Source organism: Watersipora subatra, chromosome 7, assembly GCF_963576615.1.
Source record: "Watersipora subatra chromosome 7, tzWatSuba1.1, whole genome shotgun sequence".
Taxonomy (NCBI): Eukaryota; Metazoa; Bryozoa; class Gymnolaemata; order Cheilostomatida; family Watersiporidae; genus Watersipora; species Watersipora subatra.
The window spans coordinates 55,464,216-55,485,473 of NC_088714.1; the positions used below are offsets into that span (position 1 = coordinate 55,464,216).

The following is a 21,258-nucleotide window of genomic DNA, read 5'->3' on the forward strand; positions in this document are numbered from 1 at the left end:
GATAACTCTTTTGTAAGGCTATTTCATAGCTGATACTTGTACGGTAGAACCGTAAAGTTATCTCCTCCCTAGAGTAATAACTGTGCTTTCAACAACACGAGCGTTTCCGGTGCCAACAAGGAGCGTTTAAGCCACGCCCCTTTTTTGTGCTAGTCAGTCGTAGTGATTGACAGAACAATAACATCAGCCATGAGAATGATCATGAATTTCCAGTTAAGATAGTAATTAATGCTCATATTAAAGAAATGATGATTATAGTTTATTACTCTAATATATGCTTATTATTTAAAGCAATTCAATACCTAAATGCCTTGCAAAGTCACTGAATAGATAGTGTTAAGTAAGTGAGTTAATGCAATCAGTTACTCCAATGATATACAGCCCCCCACACATGGGGGCCTGTATATCATTGGTTACTCATAGATAAGATAGATAGATAGTCATACTGGGGTTGTATTACATTGGTGTGATGGGAAGCTAATCGACTGCCATCAACTGAAAGTATTGACATTGTATGGTGATAGAGTGATTCATTGACACCACAGTTCACAAACATCCCTTGCAGTTCACAAACACCTTTCACAAACATCCCTTAATATTAGATTTCAATACATATCAATCAAATACAGTCAAACATGGATAACTCGAACTCCACGGGACCGAGCGAAAGTGTTCGAATTATCAGAGCGTTCAAGTTATCAAGGCACTGTCACAAGTCCATGTATTTACTTATTTATTAGTAGATACATGTACATATACAAACTATAATATAAATCAAAAGCACAAATGGCTTGTTTCGAATTAAATGCTTCTAATGTAAAGTTTAAAACGTTTTTATCAAAAAGTATAGAGATTTTTTTATCACTTGAGATTGGTTTGTTGTTTGAGGTGATGTTATTGCCAGGACGTTTTTTAGATTGACATTGGCAAAACTTGATCGTTGTTGAAATGCTCAAAAGAAAACACATCAGTATATATACAAACTATAATATAAATCAAAAGCACAAATGGCTTGTTTTAAATTAATTGCTTCTAATGTAAAGTTTAAAACGTTTTTATCAAAAAGTATAGAGATTTTTCTATCACTTGAGATTGGTTCGTTGTTTGAGGTGATGTTATTGCCAGGATGTTTTTTAGATTGACATTGGCAAAACTTGATTGTTGTTGAAATGCTCAAAAGAAAAGACATCTTTTCTTTTGAGGGTTTTACCCACGATCAATTTTGCTGATTTTTCTTGAAGTTTATGCAAAGATTACCTCACTTTACCTTGCTTCCGAAGGGCGATCGCTAAGCAGATGTTTGGTATAAATCAAATTTCATCAAACCTTTAGAAAAGTCGTTGACAAAAATATTTTGCCGATGGTGGTAATAACGACGCTTATGAATCACGAAAAGTTGAGGTTTACTTTTATGGCTTGGAATAAAGTGATTTTCTAAAGCGATAACGACCGTTTCAGTAGCCGTTGGGCAAAAAACAGTTCGAGTTTACAGTGTTGAGTTCGAGTTATCTATAGCAATTTATCATTACGTGGGAACGGACCAAAGAAACCGTTCGAATTAACCATGTGTTCGAGCTATCCGTGGGCGAGTTATCCATGTTTGACTGTACATAGACTAGCTTGAAGCAAAGATGTCCACTAGTTAGTGGACATCTTTGCTTGATGTAAGCAAGCAAAAAGCTTGAAAGAGTGGCAAATGTTGTTATATGTTAGATAAAAATAAATTATACTTAATTATACTAAATTATAATTATTTAAAAATAAAATAGACTTTTTTATTACTTTATTTATTAAATAATTTTATATTGTAATCATAGCTAAACAGATTATATTTAGCCATTACTTGCTAATTGTTTTATATTTAAACACATTTACAGTTTTATTTTTTTTCCTAATTTATTTCCACAAAACACTTCTTTCATGATATGAAATTTAAAAGTTGTAGTAGATTGAAAACGCTTGAAAACTTTTACAGTTTTATTTTTTTTCTCTTAATTCATTTGAACTGCTTAAAAATATTTTTTCATGATATGAAGTTTTAAAGTTAGAATGGTAAATGTTATATAAAAATAACTTTTCTGTCCAAAGACTTTTTTATTACTCGGGCAACTCGGGTAGTACAGCTCATAGTTGATGGCAGTCGATTAGCTTCCCATCACACTAATGTAATACAACCCCAGTATGATTATCTATCTTATCTATGAGTAACTGATTGCATTAACTCACTTAACACTATCTATTCAGTGGCTTTGAGAGTCATGTAGGTATTAGGGATTACGTGTATGTCACAATTTCCATTTCCATAATTAATTTCCATATTATTTCCAGTTCCATAACATTTCCATAGTTCATTTCCATATTATTTTCATTTCCATAACATTGCCCTACTTCATTTCCATATTATTTCCATTTCCATAACATTTCCATAACATTTCCATATTATTTCCGTTTCCATAACATTTCCCTATTTCATTTCCATATTATTTCCAGTTCCATAACATTTCCCTACTTCATTTCCATATTATTTCCAGTTCCATAACATTTCCATAATTCATTTCCATATTATTTCCATAACATTGCCCTACTTCATTTCCATATTATTCCCGTTTCCATAACATTTCCCTATTTCATTTCCATATTATTTCCAGTTCCATAACATTTCCCTACTTCATTTCCATATTATTTCCAGTTCCATAACATTTCCATAATTCATTTCCATATTATTTCCATAACATTGCCCTACTTCATTTCCATATTATTCCCATTTCCATAATTCATTTCCATATTATTTCCGTTTCCATAACATTTCCCTACTTCATTTCCATATTATTTCCATAACATTTCCATAATTCATTCCATTTTACTTCCATTTCCATAATTTATTTCCATGTTAATTCCATTTCCATAACATTTCCATAATTCATTTCCTTATTATTTCCATTTCCATAATTCATTTCCATATTATTTCCATTTTCGTGACATTTCCATAATTCATTTCCATAACATTTCCAAATTATTTCCATAACATTTCCATATTATTTCCATATTTCCCTACTTCATTTCCATATTATTTCCGTAACATTTCCATTATTCATTTCCATATTATATCCGTTTTTATAACATTTCCCTACTTCATTTCCATATTATTTCCATAACATTCCCATAATTCATTCCATATTACTTCCGTTTCCATAATTTATTTCCATATTAATTCCTTTTCCATAATATTTCCATAATTTATTTCCATATTATTTCCATTTCCATAATTCATTGTCATGTTATTTCTATTTCCATAACATTTTCATAATTCATTTCGATAACATTTCCAAATTAATTTCATTTCCATAACATTTCCCTACTTCTGTTCCATATTATTTCCATTTCCATAGCATTTCCATAATTCATTTCTATATAATTTCCATTTCCATACCATTTCCATATTTCTAAGATAAAATTTCCATATCCATTTCCCTAAAATTATGGAAATATTTATGTTTATGGAAATGGAAAAGCAAACGTTTCCATAATATGTTTAGCAATCCCTGGTAGGTATTGAATTGCTTTAAATAATAAGCATATATTAGAGTGATAAACTATAATCATCATTTCTTTAATATGAGCATTAATTACTATCTTAACTGGAAATTCATAATCTTTGTTTAACCCTTCTCATGGCTGATGTTATCGATCTAATCAATCACTACGACTGACTAGCACAAAAAACGGGCGTGGCCTAAACGCTCCTTGTTGGCACCGGAAACGCACGTGTAGTTATCACTCTAGGGGGAGATAACTCTATGGGTAGAACCACCACTGACTCTGTATCGATGTGGTCAGAAATGTGATAACACTTTGGCTAGAATAGTAAAGGATTACAAACTTTGTGGGAAAATATCAGGGTTGGTTGCTCTACGGTAAATCACGAGTTTTAGAATAACTATGGCCAACCTAAAAATCAGCAGAACTTCCTTTTTATAAAGAAATAGGTCTAAAAATGAAACTTTGTTCTTAATAACAAACAGTTCCATATTTAGATTTAATCAATAACAGATTTCTATTATAACTCATAATCTAAGTGAAACTCCGATCGAAGGTCAATAATATCTGTCATGCGACCATAACAAGAGGATAACTCCAACGTATAAATATATACATAATTCCTAATTGAGTTACTTTACTGAACATTACACCTTCCATGGATTAATGTATGGCGCCGATACTAACATAGGTAATTTATTATGTGTCCTGATGGGTTTCACCAAAGTGTCTACACTTGTCTACTGTTGTCATCATTTGGCCTTCTTCTCAAGTTTCATAATATGCAAACTTCATGCTTAGTTTTATGCTAGTTTTCAACCTTTAACGAAAATTATTTAACATGTGCGCTTCACTACTGTGTGAGGTGGTAGTAGTACATGTGTATGTGTATGCATAGGTGTATGTACATACACATGTTCACATTTACATGTTTACATTCACATACATTAGTACATGTGAGTACAGTGCACCTCTGGGTTATGAGGTCCTGTCATATGTTTATGCCAACATGGAACGAATTATTGTCACATGGGGGTGCACTGTGCATGCTTGTACACATGTAAGTTTGCAGCCTTCCGATCATGAGCATGTGTTGTAGACGAAAGACTACAACCAACTTAAAGAGACAGCACATAGGTTGAGTGAAGAGCTAGCTGTCCTCCAGGAGCATGTGCATCAGAAGGAAACTATTGTAAGCACTAGCTGGCATCTTGCTATTTGACTGTATGAGCATTTATAATTGGATTTGTCTGCTCATGGCATGTGTCCAATATTCTACAATTGGGTAATTTGCTGTTACATTTGATCCGCCATGTCCATGAGCAATAGTAAATCTATTTTATGAGCTTCAATGATGTTAAATTTCTTCAGTAGAGATTTTGAACATCAGAAACATTGAAAACATTTATGATACCATTTTTTTAGCAAAAATCAATATCTACATAAATCACGTCGTGTCATTGTGTTCATGCGTGCGCATGCGTTCGCATGTGTGTGTTATATTTCACATGACATGTAACCTTACAAATACAGGAGTAGGTTAGGATTTTAAATCATAGTTTTCTTTTGCGGAAGTGAATTAATTTTTGTTTTCAGGATTGGCTGACCCCGATAGTCTCGATCGGCACACTACTACTTGCTGTTTTTATCTCAAGCTGCATGACTCGTGGAGGGGAAGCCTTAAATCGAGCGGAGATTGAGCGTATTCTTGACCTGCCAGACTCACCACTGAGAAGGCAGCTTAAAAGAAGCGGGTCCGATTCTGGTGAGTCCCATAGGTCCTGAAACCTTTCTGAACCAAGGTGGCATCCTCACTTTAGGTATTTCATATTCATGGCTTTATGTAAATACGCTAAGTAAATAATATTGTCAAACTGGAACACTACAGATATGTAATTAGGTAAACTCCTTGCAAATACATCGACAGATTTATTAATCAATGCTGACTGCGGTTTTTCCCTACAGGTCTCTATGCTGACGGTAAGCTTTGCATGTTGTTTCATGTTATGAATCCTCCCTAATGGATTCTCCTACTTCCACCTGTTAAGGATGTAAATGTCATATTTGGCCTTGACATTACATGGCATCATTAACTGATGTCAATTATTTTGATACAGTTGCCTGCATTTAGAGAGAAAATTTAAGGAAAATCAAGACAATCAGTGTATTCTCAGTGTAATCATACATATACCTTTCAATTCATTTATAAAACTTGGTAGACTGTTTACTAGATAGTGTAATTATTACTGTGGTATTTAGACTTGTTTACCGGATAGCGTAGTTGTTACTGTGGTATTCCGACTTGTTTACCGAATAGTGTAGTTGTTACTGTAGTATTTGGACTTGTTTACTGGATAGTGTAGTGGTTACTGTGATATTTCGACTTCTTTACTGGATAGTGTATTTGTTACTGTGGTATTTCAACTTGTTTACTGGATAGTGTCGTTGTTACCGTGGTATTTCAACATGTTTTTGGATAGTATAGTTGTTACTGTGATATTTCCACTTGTTTATTGGATAGTGTAGCTGTTACTTTGGTATTTCAACTTGTTTACTGGATAGTATAGCTGTTACTGTGGTATTTCGACATGTTTACTGAATGGTGTAGTTGTTACTGTGGTATTCCGACTTGTTTACTGGATAGTGTAGTTGTTACTGTGGTATTTCGACTTGTTTACTGGATAGTGTAGTTGTTACTGTGGTATTTCAACTTGTTTTTGATAGTGTAGTTGTTACTGTGATATTCCAACTTCCTTCAACAACATTTTTAATGCACATGAATATTACCTGATGCTGTTGGTAGGAGAAATTTATTCCTCCTGATCAGCATGTGTATTTGTGAGCACTTGGTTATTATCAAGTCTCCGAGAGAGGAGTGCCATGCATGCAAGCCCTTTTATTTCAATCTATGCTAGCATATACCAGTTTGAGAACAAATGCTTACTAGTGTATACTACTAAGTAGTATATACTACTTACTACAATATACTTCATTCAGCATGTTTAATAATATGATACATTCAGTACTAATATGGGATGGCTATTTATCTTCGTCTAATCTGTGTTCTTGCATGGTTGAACATTGCTTGATTTAACCGTTCATGTGTTTCAATATTCCCACTAAATTATCTATTTTATTAATACAGGTATGGAATAAAATATTAACAAATGTTTTTATTTGTATACAGTGTGAGATATTCGACAACATGCAAAAGCTATTTTTATTATTCCCACTTTTGGATGTAGCCAACATGTTTTTGCCTTAATGAGTCTGTGAATCTGTTTGGGTTTATCTCACGTATGATTAGGCTTCAACCAAAAATACTAAACGGAAGAATGAGGAATAATATAGTAAAGTGGGAAAAGCTGCAGAAAGTCCCTTTCTTTAATAACAAAGACCTTGTAAGAAACATGTGTGATACTATAAACATCTTGTAAAAGTCATGTGTGATACTATAAACATCTTGTAAGAGTCATGTGTGATACTATAATTATATTGTAAGATTCATGTGTGATACTATAAATATATTGTAAGAGTCATGTGTGATACTATAAAAATCTTGTAAGAGTCATGTGTGATACTATAAACATTTTGTGAGAGTCATGTGTGATATTATAAACATCTTGCAAGAGTCATGTGTGATATTTTAAACATCTTGTAAGAGTCATGTGTGACACTATAAACATCTTGTAAGAGTCAGGTGTGATACTATAAACACTTGTAAGAGTCATGTGTGATACTATAAACATTTTGTAAGAGTCATGTGTGATACTATAAACATCTTGCAAGAGTCATGTGTGACACTATAAACATCTTGTAAGAGTCATGTGTGATACTATAAACATCTTGCAAGAGTCATGTGTGACACTATAAACATCTTGTAAGAGTCATGTGTGATACTATAAACATCTTGTAAGAGTCATGTGTGATACTATAATTATATTGTAAGATTGATGTGTGATACTATAAATATATTGTAAGAGTCATGTGTGATACTATAAACATCTTGTAAAAGTCATGTGTGATACTATAAAAATCTTGTAAGAGTCATGTGTGATACTATAAACATCTTGTGAGAGTCTTGTGTGATATTATAAACATCTTGTAAGAGTCATGTGTGACACTATAAACATCTTGTAAGAGTCAGGTGTGATACTATAAACACTTGTAAGAGTCATGTGTGATACTATAAACATTTTGTAAGAGTCATGTGTGACACTATAAACATCTTGTGAGAGTCATGCGTGATATTTTAAACATCTTGTAAGAGTCATGTGTGACACTATAAACATCTTGTAAGAGTCAGGTGTGATACTATAAACACTTGCAAGAGTCATGTGTGATACTATAAACATCTTGTAAGAGTCATGTGTGACACTATAAACATCTTGCAAGCGTCACGTGTGACACTATAAATATCTTGTAAGAGTCACGTGTAATACTATCAAGGGGAAATATGTTAGAATTAAACGCGGTTTAATGTGTGATACTATAAATATATTGTAAGAGTCATGTGTGATACTAGAAACATTTTGTAAGAGTCAGGTGTGATACTATAAACATCTTGTGAGAGTCATGTGTGATATTATAAACATCTTGTAAGAGTCATGGGTGATACTGTAAACATCTTGTAAGAGTCATGTGTGATATTATAAACATCTTGTAAGAGTCATGTGTGACACTATAAATATCTTGTAAGAGTCATGTGTGACACTATAAACATCTTGTAAGAGTCATGTGTGATACTATAAACATCTTGTAAGAGTCATGTGTGACACTATAAACATCTTGTAAGAGTCATGTGTGACACTATAAACATCTTGTAAAAGTCATGTGTGATACTATAAACATCTTGTAAGAGTCATGTGTGACACTATAAACATCTTGTAAGAGTCCTGTGTGATACTATAAACATCTTGTAAGAGTCATGTGTGATACTATAAACATCTTGTAAGAGTCATGTGTGACACTATAAACATCTTGTAAGAGTCCTGTGTGATACTATAAACAACTTGTAAGAGTCATGTGTGACACTATAAACATCTTGTAAGAGTCATGTGTGATACTATAAATATCTTGTAAGAATCATGTTTGACACTATAAACATCTTGTAAGAGTCCTGTGTGATACTACAAACATCTTGTAAGAGTCATGTGTGATATTATAAACATATTGTAAGAGTCATGTGTGACACTATAAACATCTTGTAAGAGTCATGTTTGATACTATAAACACTTGTAAGAGTCATGTGTGATACTATAAACATCTTGTAAGAGTCACGTTTGTTACTATCAAGGGGAAAGATGTTAGAATTAAACGCGGTTTGATTACCCCTTTAGGGCAAACAAATTCTTTCTGCCTTTTATTTCCACATGAACAGTAGGTACCGCAATTAAATTTACAAATCTAAGTGTTACAACTTTTCGTATCAACTTACCTATAAGTATAAGTTAAACAAGTGCATGCTCAAATTAGTAAGATTTTTTTAACATAAAGATTGGGTTAGAACTACGGAGAGGATGCAGATAAATGACCTTAGCTCCTCTGACTGTTGCAGAATTAGATGAGCCATATATTCATTTCTCTCTTTATAGAGATTGTTAATGTTGGTAACCCTGAGAAGGATAAGGCTGAGAGTGGAATGAAAAAAGCTAAGAGTTACGCTGCTTTCACTAGTGCACCGGTCCCTGGGGCAGATGAGCAAATGAAAAATGGAGGACAGTTTGACAGAATGGAACCCGATGCACAGATAAACTGCTGGACAAACAGCAATGATGCCAGAAGGTCAAATGTATGTGTAAACATATTTTACTCCTTTACTCCTCTGCTCTAGTAGTTATCATATACTCTAGTAGTTATCATTTACTCTAGTAGTTATCATATACTCTAGTAGTTATCATATACTCTAGTAGTTATCATATACTCTAGTAGTTATCATATACTCTAGTAGTTATCATATACTCTAGTAGTTATCATATACTCTAGTAGTTATCATATACTCTAGTAGTTATCATATACTCTAGTAGTTATCATATACTCTAGTAGTTATCATATACTCTAGTAGTTATCATATACTCTAGTAGTTATCACATACTCTAGTAGTTATCACATACTCTAGTAGTTATCACATACTCTAGTAGTTATCACATACTCTATTAGTTATCATATACTCTAGTAGTTATCATATACTCTATTAGTTATCATATACTCTAGTAGTTATCATATACTCTAGTAGTTATCACATACTCTAGTAGTTATCATATACTCTATTAGTTATCATATACTCTAGTATAGTTATCATATACTCTAGTATAGTTATCATATACTCTAGTAGTTATCATATACTCTATTAGTTATCACATACTCTAGTAGTTATCACATACTCTAGTAGTTATCATATACTCTAGTAGTTATCACATACTCTAGTAGTTATCACATACTCTAGTAGTTATCACATACTCTAGTAGTTATCACATACTCTAGTAGTTATCACATACCCTAGTAGTTATCATATACTCTATTAGTTATCATATACTCTAGTATAGTTATCATATACTCTAGTAGTTATCATATACTCTATTAGTTATCATATACTCTATTAGTTATCATATACTCTAGTAGTTATCATATACTCTAGTAGTTATCATATACTCTATTAGTTATCATATACTCTAGTAGTTATCATATACTCTAGTAGTTATCATATACTCTAGTAGTTATCATATACTCTAGTAGTTATCATATACTCTAGTAGTTATCATATACTCTAGTAGTTATTACATACTCTAGTAGTTATTACATACTCTAGTAGTTATCACATACTCTATTAGTTATCATATACTCTAGTAGTTATCATATACTCTATTAGTTATCATATACTCTAGTAGTTATCATATACTCTAGTAGTTGTCATATACTCTAGTAGTTATCATATTCACTAGTAGTTATCATATACTCTAGTAGTTATCACATACTCTAGTAGTTATCATATACTCTATTAGTTATCATATACTCTAGTATAGTTATCATATACTCTATTAGTTATCATATACTCTAGTAGTTATCATATACTCTAGTATAGTTATCATATACTCTAGTTGTTATCATATACTCTATTAGTTATCATATACTCTAGTAGTTATCATATACTCTAGTAGTTATCATATACTCTAGTAGTTATCATATACTCTATTAGTTATCATATACTCTAGTAGTTATCATATACTCTAGTAGTTATCATATACTCTAGTAGTTATCATATACTCTAGTAGTTGTCATATACTCTAGTAGTTATCATATTCACTAGTAGTTATCATATACTCTAGTAGTTATCACATACTCTAGTAGTTATCATATACTCTATTAGTTATCATATACTCTAGTATAGTTATCATATACTCTATTAGTTATCATATACTCTAGTAGTTATCATATACTCTAGTATAGTTTTCATATACTCTAGTTGTTATCATATACTCTATTAGTTATCATATACTCTAGTAGTTATCATATACTCTAGTAGTTATCATATACTCTAGTAGTTATCATATACTCTATTAGTTATCATATACTCTAGTAGTTATCATATACTCTAGTAGTTATCATATGCTCTAGTAGTTATCATATACTCTATTAGTTATCACATACTCTAGTAGTTATCATATACTCTAGTAGTTATCATATACTCTAGTAGTTATCATATACTCTATTAGTTATCATATACTCTATTAGTTATCATATACTCTAGTATAGTTATCATATTCACTAGTAGTTATCATATACTCTAGTAGTTATCACATGCCCTAGTAGTTATCATATACTCTATTAGTTATCATATACTCTAGTAGTTATCATATACTCTAGTAGTTATCATATACTCTAGTATAGTTATCATATTCACTAGTAGTTATCATATACTCTAGTAGTTATCACATACCCTAGTAGTTATCATATACTCTATTAGTTATCATATACTCTAGTAGTTATCATATACTCTAGTAGTTATCATATACTCTATTAGTTATCATATACTCTAGTAGTTATCATATACTCTAGTAGTTATCATATTCACTAGTAGTTATCATATACTCTATTAGTTATCATATACTCTAGTAGTTATCATATACTCTATTAGTTATCATATACTCTAGTATAGTTATCATATACTCTAGTAGTTATCATATACTCTAGTATAGTTATCATATACTCTAGTAGTTATCATATACTCTATTAGTTATCATATACTCTATTAGTTATCCTATACTCTAGTAGTTATCATATACTCTAGTAGTTATCATACACTCTATTAGTTATCATATACTCTAGTATAGTTATCATATACTCTAGTAGTTATCATATACTCTATTAGTTATCATATACTCTAGTAGTTATCATATACTCTAGTAGTTATCATATACTCTAGTAGTTATCATATACTCTAGTAGTTATCATATACTCTAGTAGTTATCATATACTCTAGTAGTTATCATATACTCTAGTAGTTATCATATACTGTAGTAGTTATCATATACTCTAGTAGTTATCATATACTCTAGTAGTTATCATATACTCTAGTAGTTATCATGTACTTTATTAGTTATCATATACTTTAGTATAGTTATCATATACTCTAGTAGTTATCATATACTCTAGCAGTTATCATATACTCTAGTAGTTATCACATACTCTATTAGTTATCATATACTCTATTAGTTAACATATACTCTAGTAGTTATCATATATTCTAGTAGTTATCATATACTCTAGTAGTTATCATATACTCTATTAGTTATCATATACTCTAGTAGTTATCATATACTCTATTAGTTATCATTTACTTTAGTAGTTATCATATACTCTAGTAGTTATCACATACTCTAGTAGTTATCATATACTCTATTAGTTATCATATACTCTAGTAGTTATCATATACTCTAGTAGTTATCATATACTCTAGTAGTTATCATATACTCTAGTAGTTATCATATACTCTAGTAGTTATCATATACTCTAGTAGTTATCATATACTCTAGTAGTTATCATATACTCTAGTAGTTATCATATACTCTATTAGTTATCATATACTCTATTAGTTAACATATACTCTAGTAGTTATCATATACTCTAGTAGTTATCATATACTCTAGTAGTTATCATATACTCTAGTAGTTATCATATACTCTATTAGTTATCATATACTCTATTAGTTATCATATACTCTAGTATAGTTATCATATACTCTAGTAGTTATCATATACTCCAGTAGTTATCATATACTCTAGTAGTTATCATATACTCTAGTAGTTATCATTTTCTCTAGTAGTTATCATATACTCTAGTAGTTATCACATACTCTAGTAGTTATCATATACTCTATTAGTTATCATATACTCTAGTAGTTATCATATACTCTAGTAGTTATCATATACTCTAGTAGTTATCACATACTCTATTAGTTATCATTTACTCTAGTAGTTATCATATACTCTAGTAGTTATCACATACTCTAGTAGTTATCATATACTCTATTAGTTATCATATACTCTAGTAGTTATCATATACTCTAGTAGTTATCATATACTCTAGTAGTTATCATATACTCTAGTAGTTATCATATAGTCTATTAGTTATTATATACTCTAGTAGTTATCATATACTCTAGTAGTTATCATGTACTCTAGTAGTTATCACATACTCTAGTAGTTATCATATACTCTAGTAGTTATCATATACTCTAGTAGTTATCATATACTCTAGTAGTTATCATATACTCTAGTAGTTATCATATACTCTAGTAGTTATCATATACTCTAGTAGTTATCATATACTGTAGTAGTTATCATATACTCTAGTAGTTATCATATACTCTAGTAGTTATCATATACTCTAGTAGTTATCATATACTCTAGTAGTTATCATGTACTTTATTAGTTATCATATACTTTAGTATAGTTATCATATACTCTAGTAGTTATCATATACTCTAGCAGTTATCATATACTCTAGTAGTTATCACATACTCTATTAGTTATCATATACTCTATTAGTTAACATATACTCTAGTAGTTATCATATATTCTAGTAGTTATCATATACTCTAGTAGTTATCATATACTCTATTAGTTATCATATACTCTAGTATAGTTATCATATACTCTAGTAGTTATCATATACTCTATTAGTTATCATTTACTTTAGTAGTTATCATATACTCTAGTAGTTATCACATACTCTAGTAGTTATCATATACTCTAGTAGTTATCACATACTCTAGTAGTTATCATATACTCTAGTAGTTATCATATACTCTAGTAGTTATCATATACTCTAGTAGTTATCATATACTCTAGTAGTTATCATATACTCTAGTAGTTATCATATACTCTAGTAGTTATCATATACTCTAGTAGTTATCATATACTCTATTAGTTATCATATACTCTATTAGTTAACATATACTCTAGTAGTTATCATATACTCTAGTAGTTATCATATACTCTAGTAGTTATCATATACTCTAGTAGTTATCATATACTCTATTAGTTATCATATACTCTATTAGTTATCATATACTCTAGTAGTTATCATATACTCCAGTAGTTATCATATACTCTAGTAGTTATCATATACTCTAGTAGTTATCATTTACTCTAGTATTTATCATATACTCTAGTAGTTATCACATACTCTAGTAGTTATCATATACTCTATTAGTTATCATATACTCTAGTAGTTATCATATACTCTAGTAGTTATCATATACTCTAGTAGTTATCATATACTCTAGTAGTTATCATATAGTCTATTAGTTATCATATACTCTAGTAGTTATCATATACTCTAGTAGTTATCATGTACTCTAGTAGTTATCACATACTCTAGTAGTTATCATATACTCTAGTAGTTATCATATACTCTAGTAGTTATCATATACTCTAGTAGTTATCATATACTCTAGTAGTTATCATATACTCTAGTAGTTATTATATACTCTAGTAGTTATCATATACTCTAGTAGTTATCATATACTCTAGTAGTTATCATATACTGTAGTAGTTATCATATACTCTAGTAGTTATCATATACTCTAGTAGTTATCATATACTCTAGTAGTTATCATATACTCTAGTAGTTATCATGTACTTTATTAGTTATCATATACTTTAGTATAGTTATCATATACTCTAGTAGTTATCATATACTCTAGCAGTTATCATATACTCTAGTAGTTATCACATACTCTATTAGTTATCATATACTCTATTAGTTAACATATACTCTAGTAGTTATCATATATTCTAGTAGTTATCATATACTCTAGTAGTTATCATATACTCTATTAGTTATCATATACTCTAGTATAGTTATCATATACTCTAGTAGTTATCATATACTCTATTAGTTATCATTTACTTTAGTAGTTATCATATACTCTAGTAGTTATCACATACTCTAGTAGTTATCATATACTCTATTAGTTATCATATACTCTAGTAGTTATCATATACTCTAGTAGTTATCATATACTCTAGTAGTTATCATATACTCTAGTAGTTATCATATACTCTAGTTGTTATCATATACTCTAGTAGTTATCATATACTCTAGTAGTTATCATATACTCTAGTAGTTATCATATACTCTATTAGTTATCATATACTCTATTAGTTAACATATACTCTAGTAGTTATCATATACTCTAGTAGTTATCATATACTCTAGTAGTTATCATATACTCTAGTAGTTATCATATACTCTATTAGTTATCATATACTCTATTAGTTATCATATACTCTAGTAGTTATCATATACTCCAGTAGTTATCATATACTCTAGTAGTTATCATATACTCTAGTAGTTATCATTTACTCTAGTAGTTATCATATACTCTAGTAGTTATCACATACTCTAGTAGTTATCATATACTCTATTAGTTATCATATACTCTAGTAGTTATCATATACTCTAGTAGTTATCATATACTCTAGTAGTTATCATATACTCTATTAGTTATCATTTACTCTAGTAGTTATCATATACTCTAGTAGTTATCACATACTCTAGTAGTTATCATATACTCTATTAGTTATCATATACTCTAGTAGTTATCATATACTCTAGTAGTTATCATATACTCTAGTAGTTATCATATACTCTAGTAGTTATCATATAGTCTATTAGTTATCATATACTCTAGTAGTTATCATATACTCTAGTAGTTATCATGTACTCTAGTAGTTATCACATACTCTAGTAGTTATCATATACTCTAGTAGTTATCATATACTCTATTAGTTAACATATACTTTAGTAGTTACCATATCAAACAAGTTTGTTATTGCCTTTTCCATAGCAGATACATTTTCAGATAATTGTATAGGTTTTGTTGGTTACAGGGAGACAGTTCATTACTTCAAGATGTGACATCCGGGGAAATCTCTCACGATCTGCCCATAGAAATAATCTCACCCGCTACCTGGCGCACATTTGATACTCCAGTGAGTAAACTCGCACTATTTTTAGTTTATTAATTCCTGAGACAATTTTTTAAATTATTCCTTTTTGTTATAAATTTACTATTTCATAATATAAATTTTCATACTAATTTCATCTGTTTGAAGGCTCTAGAGATAATAAATGATCATTTCATCATCAGATTTTTAAGGCGCTCGTATCCTTTTTGTGTTCAGCTGTTAATAAGGCAAAGAACTAAACCCTACTACTTTTTTAGTGGCAAAAATAGAATAAAAATCAACTCATGAATGCAGCTCGATGATTTTGTACAAATCCAGCGAGTAACAAAAACAATGCAGCCAGTATTTTAAATTCAAAGAACGATGACACAACAAATGCTATAACTTTACGAATTAGAGGTTACATTTTCTGTTTTTGCGCTTCTGTTTGTGACAAAGTAAAAAAGTTTTTGTTCTCCTCCGATTATTCACCAATCATGGAAATGTTTTGAAATGCTCCCAAGAACTAAATTGTATTGGATTTATGGCGCTAAAATATCACTGCATTGAGGATTCTTAGACATAGTTCTCTCATACCCACTTGCCGACACTTGTCTGGTCCTGGCACTGATCATTTTTGGCATCTGTCTCTTCAGATTCAGAAAGTAACCTATATTGGCTCACCTACTACCACTCATATGGTAAGGATAAATTGGGCTGCCAAGAGTGTAACCGAATGTTACTTTGTGACCTGTGGAGATTGGCTCACCATTGTTAGCACACTGATTGGATTTATGCAGAAATGGTCTTTCAGGTTTCACAGCATCTCTGCTCACCAATGTAATCAATAAGCAGATATCACCTTCCGATAAGCAGATATCACCTGCTAATAAGCTATTGCCTATATTATAGCAAAAAGCTTTCTGGGTATATTGCAGAGTGGTTGTTAACCGGAAGGTTGGGAAACGGGTGGTTGACAGGAGTTTTTTAAGAAACCTTGGTAGTTCTAAAGCTTGGTAGTTAAACTTGCAGTTTTAATTACTAATGCTTTTGCCCGAGAGCTCGTGTTTCATATGAGTCTACCAACGTATTTAATTTTTAGCTCAGTGTTCTTGCGGGCTGATAATGTATTGGCTGGTATTTATATTGGGGGTTATTGTACATTAAATGCAATGATGCAAAGCACTATGTGAAGGGCTATGATGGAATAAAATCCTTGCAGTGTTTAATATTAACACCAAACTGCGTTCATGTTTTTGATTTTTGGACGAGTTAGAAAAAACTTATTGCAACATTTTATGTAGGTTGATGATAGGGTTGACGCTGCATCTATACACGCCATTGAGATGTATCATCGCTCAATAGCGCCACTTAACATTGAGCACGGCCTTTTATTCTAGATGATCATCGCTTCGATTTTCATTTTGGTTCTTGTGGACCAGACTGGAAAGCTCTTTCGAAAATTTTTCCTATTCATTCCATGCCTATCGTAGTAGCACTCTTACATTCGTGGCAATGATCATAACATAAACATTTCAACGGTTCCAGATTGCCCGAGTGGATTAGTTGAAAAGTATTTTGAATTGTTCTAACAGTCGATGACATTTGGTTACCGAAGCTCTACTCTAGATACCCTTCATTACCAGTTTCAGTGGTCACCAGATTTATGTCACGGCTATGACAATACTACTTGATAAAATTTGTGCCTGGGTGGTATGAGAACAACTATTACATTGGCCAACATGACTATATTCACTTGAGCTAAATCACGGTATCTGCACCCATTTACTTGTAGTTTTGCGGGCTAAAATTGCTACAATTTTTTCAAATCATTTACAGGTCAATTTTAGAGGCGAATTCATGGTTTTCAGACACTTAAGATTAAAAATGAAATCCAAATTCTTAAAAAAATAAAATGAATTGATTTAAAGTTAATGGAATTATTTAACTTATTGTCAAATAACACATTATGAAGAAAATTAAACTTTAATGAAAGCTTTAGAACAATGATAGGTGTTTGCTGAAGTCAACAGCCACTGTGTGTTTTGCTACCGTAGTGCTTCATAGAGTGATATTCGCATGGCTGAAGCTATTTTATACATTTTACAATGCTTTTGACTTTGCCTCCAGCTCGCTCTGATAATCATATACTGAATACTACAAGTCTTTAAAAGCTAATGTATCATAATGCTTCAGCCCTGTGATTACCAACCCATAGTTAAACATTCACCAGCTTATGTAAGCCACTGGCACTACATTAACCCTTACCCTCTTGATGCCTGCCCCCCTTACCTTGTAGCAGGATTTACTCTTGCCTGTTGGTATAGCTCACAATTATGTTCGACCTATTTGTATGGCATTCTTTTGTACCATTATCTGGTGGCTTTAACAGCCTTCGTTGGTAGACACAAGGTGGTGACAACCAGTTTTAGTTGAAAGTCAATTACATGAACTATTCGTTACCCTAGGACACTTTTATTTCGCTAGTATTTAGTTTTGTGACTAGCACTAAGAGTAAAATTTCGCTGCAACTTAATTTCGCGGCTCTGATGAGTGCGAAAATATAGTGATGTGAAAATAAATGTAGTAGAACAAACAAATTAGATTCCTCAGGTCCAGTTCGCTAGTAAGAAAATTTTTTCAATTTGGGACTAGTTTGTATTTGTAAAACGCAGATAGAAATGTGTGGGTGAGATCGATAATTCAATTTGATCGCTTGCTGCCATTTCTTTCTTGGACTATCAATGACGTCTAGGTCCCTCTATATGACGATTTTATTGTGGATATCAATGAATAAAGCTATATATTTTTGTGTTTTCGCTCATTCGTTATGGAAGTTTAGTTTTGCTCATGAAATTTTCGCGAGACGATGACTCCGCGAAAACACGAAAGTTAGATGGCCGGAATACATAAGTGTCCTAGGGTACATGCATAGATATTGAACACTCTGACTCATCTGACACAGGAATTCTGCTAACTTTACCCAGTAAATCCCTTTCATATGTTGATTCGCTAAAACAAACCTCCCTTTTCCTCCTTGATGCTCTCACACTTTCATGGACTGCATTTCTACTGCCGTCTATTCAGTACTTTATTGTAAGCCATAAAGCTAAAATCTGAAAAAAGGAGCAATTTCCATTGTTAGTGCAGCTAAAAATTAGGGATTTAGCACAAGCTGTTTTCTTTATATTCAAGCAAATTTAATAAAAACAACTTTACAAGCTAAGTAGTAATACGGTTTGCTGACTTATAAAATGCATGTATTTTATAAGATATAGCATTGCTTGTTCTAATTTAGTAGATTATGTTGATTACAGTCCATAATGATATTGTTAACTTGAATTGTTTTTGCTAAATATTTACATAGTCTAAACAAAGCTTTAAAAAGCCTCAGAATTAACAAAACGACATGGTAAATGGTAATATTTCGGTGCTCACAGCCACAGGCCACTTGGTTAGAGGAGTGAATAGCATATTAATTATCTATCTGCAGCAACAACTCATGTTTGTGTTTTGTGTTTCAACTCAAATACAACTTATGTAGTAATATAAATCATTGCAATACCACGATGTCATAAAGCTGTTGTTTTTATTTATTTGCATATGACCGGTATGACTGTTCGGAGAGCATTGATGATGTCTCTGGTCATTTATTGTAGCCAAACATCGATGGAGGTTCATTCTTTAGTTTGTGTGTACGATTGATTAGGATCATGCATTCATTAATTTTTGTCACCCCTCTAAGATGAGAATATTCCGAAGATGCAATTTGCGAGTTGTTTGTTTTTGATAAGTTCTTACACATTCCGGCTTTATCTTCTACTTCTCCCTGCCATATCATTACACAAATGACAGCATGTAATACATAAGAATGTTTCGGTATCAACGAAACAAGACCTGAATGCTCTTGTAGCTTTTGATTATGTATCCTCCTATCAGACTCCAATAAAAATTTCCACATTTTCTCATTCTTTCATCCATGATTTATCTTTCTGCCTAATACCCTGCCGCCATAAGTTTATTATTATTGTGACATTTCATGTGTCATATTATCTTCCACTCGCAGCCTTTTGCAATTTATATACACATAGTACTTATTTACAGGATGGTAAAAGGGATAAGCCTAAAAAGAAACGAAGAACAGGTAAAACGAAACTATCACGAACTCTGCAACACAGTCATTCTATGGATAGTGAACCTTTGACAGCACAGATTGGTGTTCAGACAACAGACATCCCACACACTCAGCACAATGAAAGTGCTCCTCATAAGGTGAAAAGTACAAAAACACAGAATCGATTTCAGTCGATTGAGACGTCGCAAGGTTATTCAGCCACGTCATCCTTTTTCAATATATTCCGGCGGAACTCTGGTGTTTAGCCTTATCATCTCGTTATCTTATCATCTCGTTCAAATGCTAGTTTATCCTTGTTATCTTTTTGTTATTATTTTTGTCACAAAGGCAACTAATGACAGGTGCTAGAAGCGTTGTTTTCTTTTGCTAACATATCATTCCTTTGTTCAATAGCAATGGTGTCAGCGAGTCAATGACCTACATACCTTGGGTAATTTATTTATTCTTGTTACTTGGTCAGTATTATTATTATTGTATGCAGCCTTCCTATTACTCTTCTTCTGTTAGTGAATGTAACTTGTAACACCAATCTTGTATTCATATCAGCTGGTTTCTACCAAGCATTATCTCATAGAGATCTGTATGTAGTAAGCTAACTCATCGAATAAATCATTTTCTCAAACATCAACTGTATGTACCCTGTGCTACATAGGACACGAGTGCGTATCTCACTTACTTTTATCCTTTCATATACGCAGAAAGACTGCGGAGAAGCGATCGATTAGACTGTTAGACAAATTTTGATGACTCGTTCTACTCAGTTCTTTTAATTTAATATACAGTGCCTTCATGTCCTGCACCCAGTTGACCACTATAAAAAAAACCATGCTTCAAGTAACCCAATGCATTCGTTCTGTTAACTAGATTTTTAATTGGTTCAAAATCAGAAACTCGGTGTTGAAAATTCCCATTTTCTTTGCAAAATAATTGTCAGTTCCAGCCATTAATTTTCACAGATGTGCAATTAAACAGAATTAGTATTCATTCGCATATTAATTTATTAATTGTGCTATTATATATCAAATTTTTAATTATATATACACTGTGGTGTAACAGATATAACTGAGTATATATAATTTTTAATTATATATACTTTTGAATTATATATAATTAAAAAGTATATACATTTTATAT

At 31.4% G+C, this 21,258-nt stretch overlaps 1 protein-coding gene across 3 annotated transcripts in view; it reads left to right on the top strand.

Annotated features, from left to right (window-relative positions):
- The window catches only part of LOC137399454 (SUN domain-containing ossification factor-like), a 47,476-nt gene extending 26,730 nt beyond the window's left edge, over window positions 1-20,746 (top strand). For 2 of the 3 annotated variants that reach the window (XM_068085576.1, XM_068085578.1), the window contains 6 exons: window positions 4,637-4,729; window positions 5,134-5,302; window positions 5,503-5,517; window positions 9,132-9,328; window positions 15,933-16,034; window positions 20,094-20,746. In XM_068085576.1, coding sequence (XP_067941677.1) covers window positions 4,637-4,729; window positions 5,134-5,302; window positions 5,503-5,517; window positions 9,132-9,328; window positions 15,933-16,034; window positions 20,094-20,369 — 852 coding nt within the window. In that variant the 3' untranslated portion in view covers window positions 20,370-20,746. The remainder of the gene's footprint in view (window positions 1-4,636; window positions 4,730-5,133; window positions 5,303-5,502; window positions 5,518-9,131; window positions 9,329-15,932; window positions 16,035-20,093) is intronic. The other variant, XM_068085577.1, reaches the window with a different exon arrangement.
- Window positions 20,747-21,258: the final 512 nt, after the last annotated feature.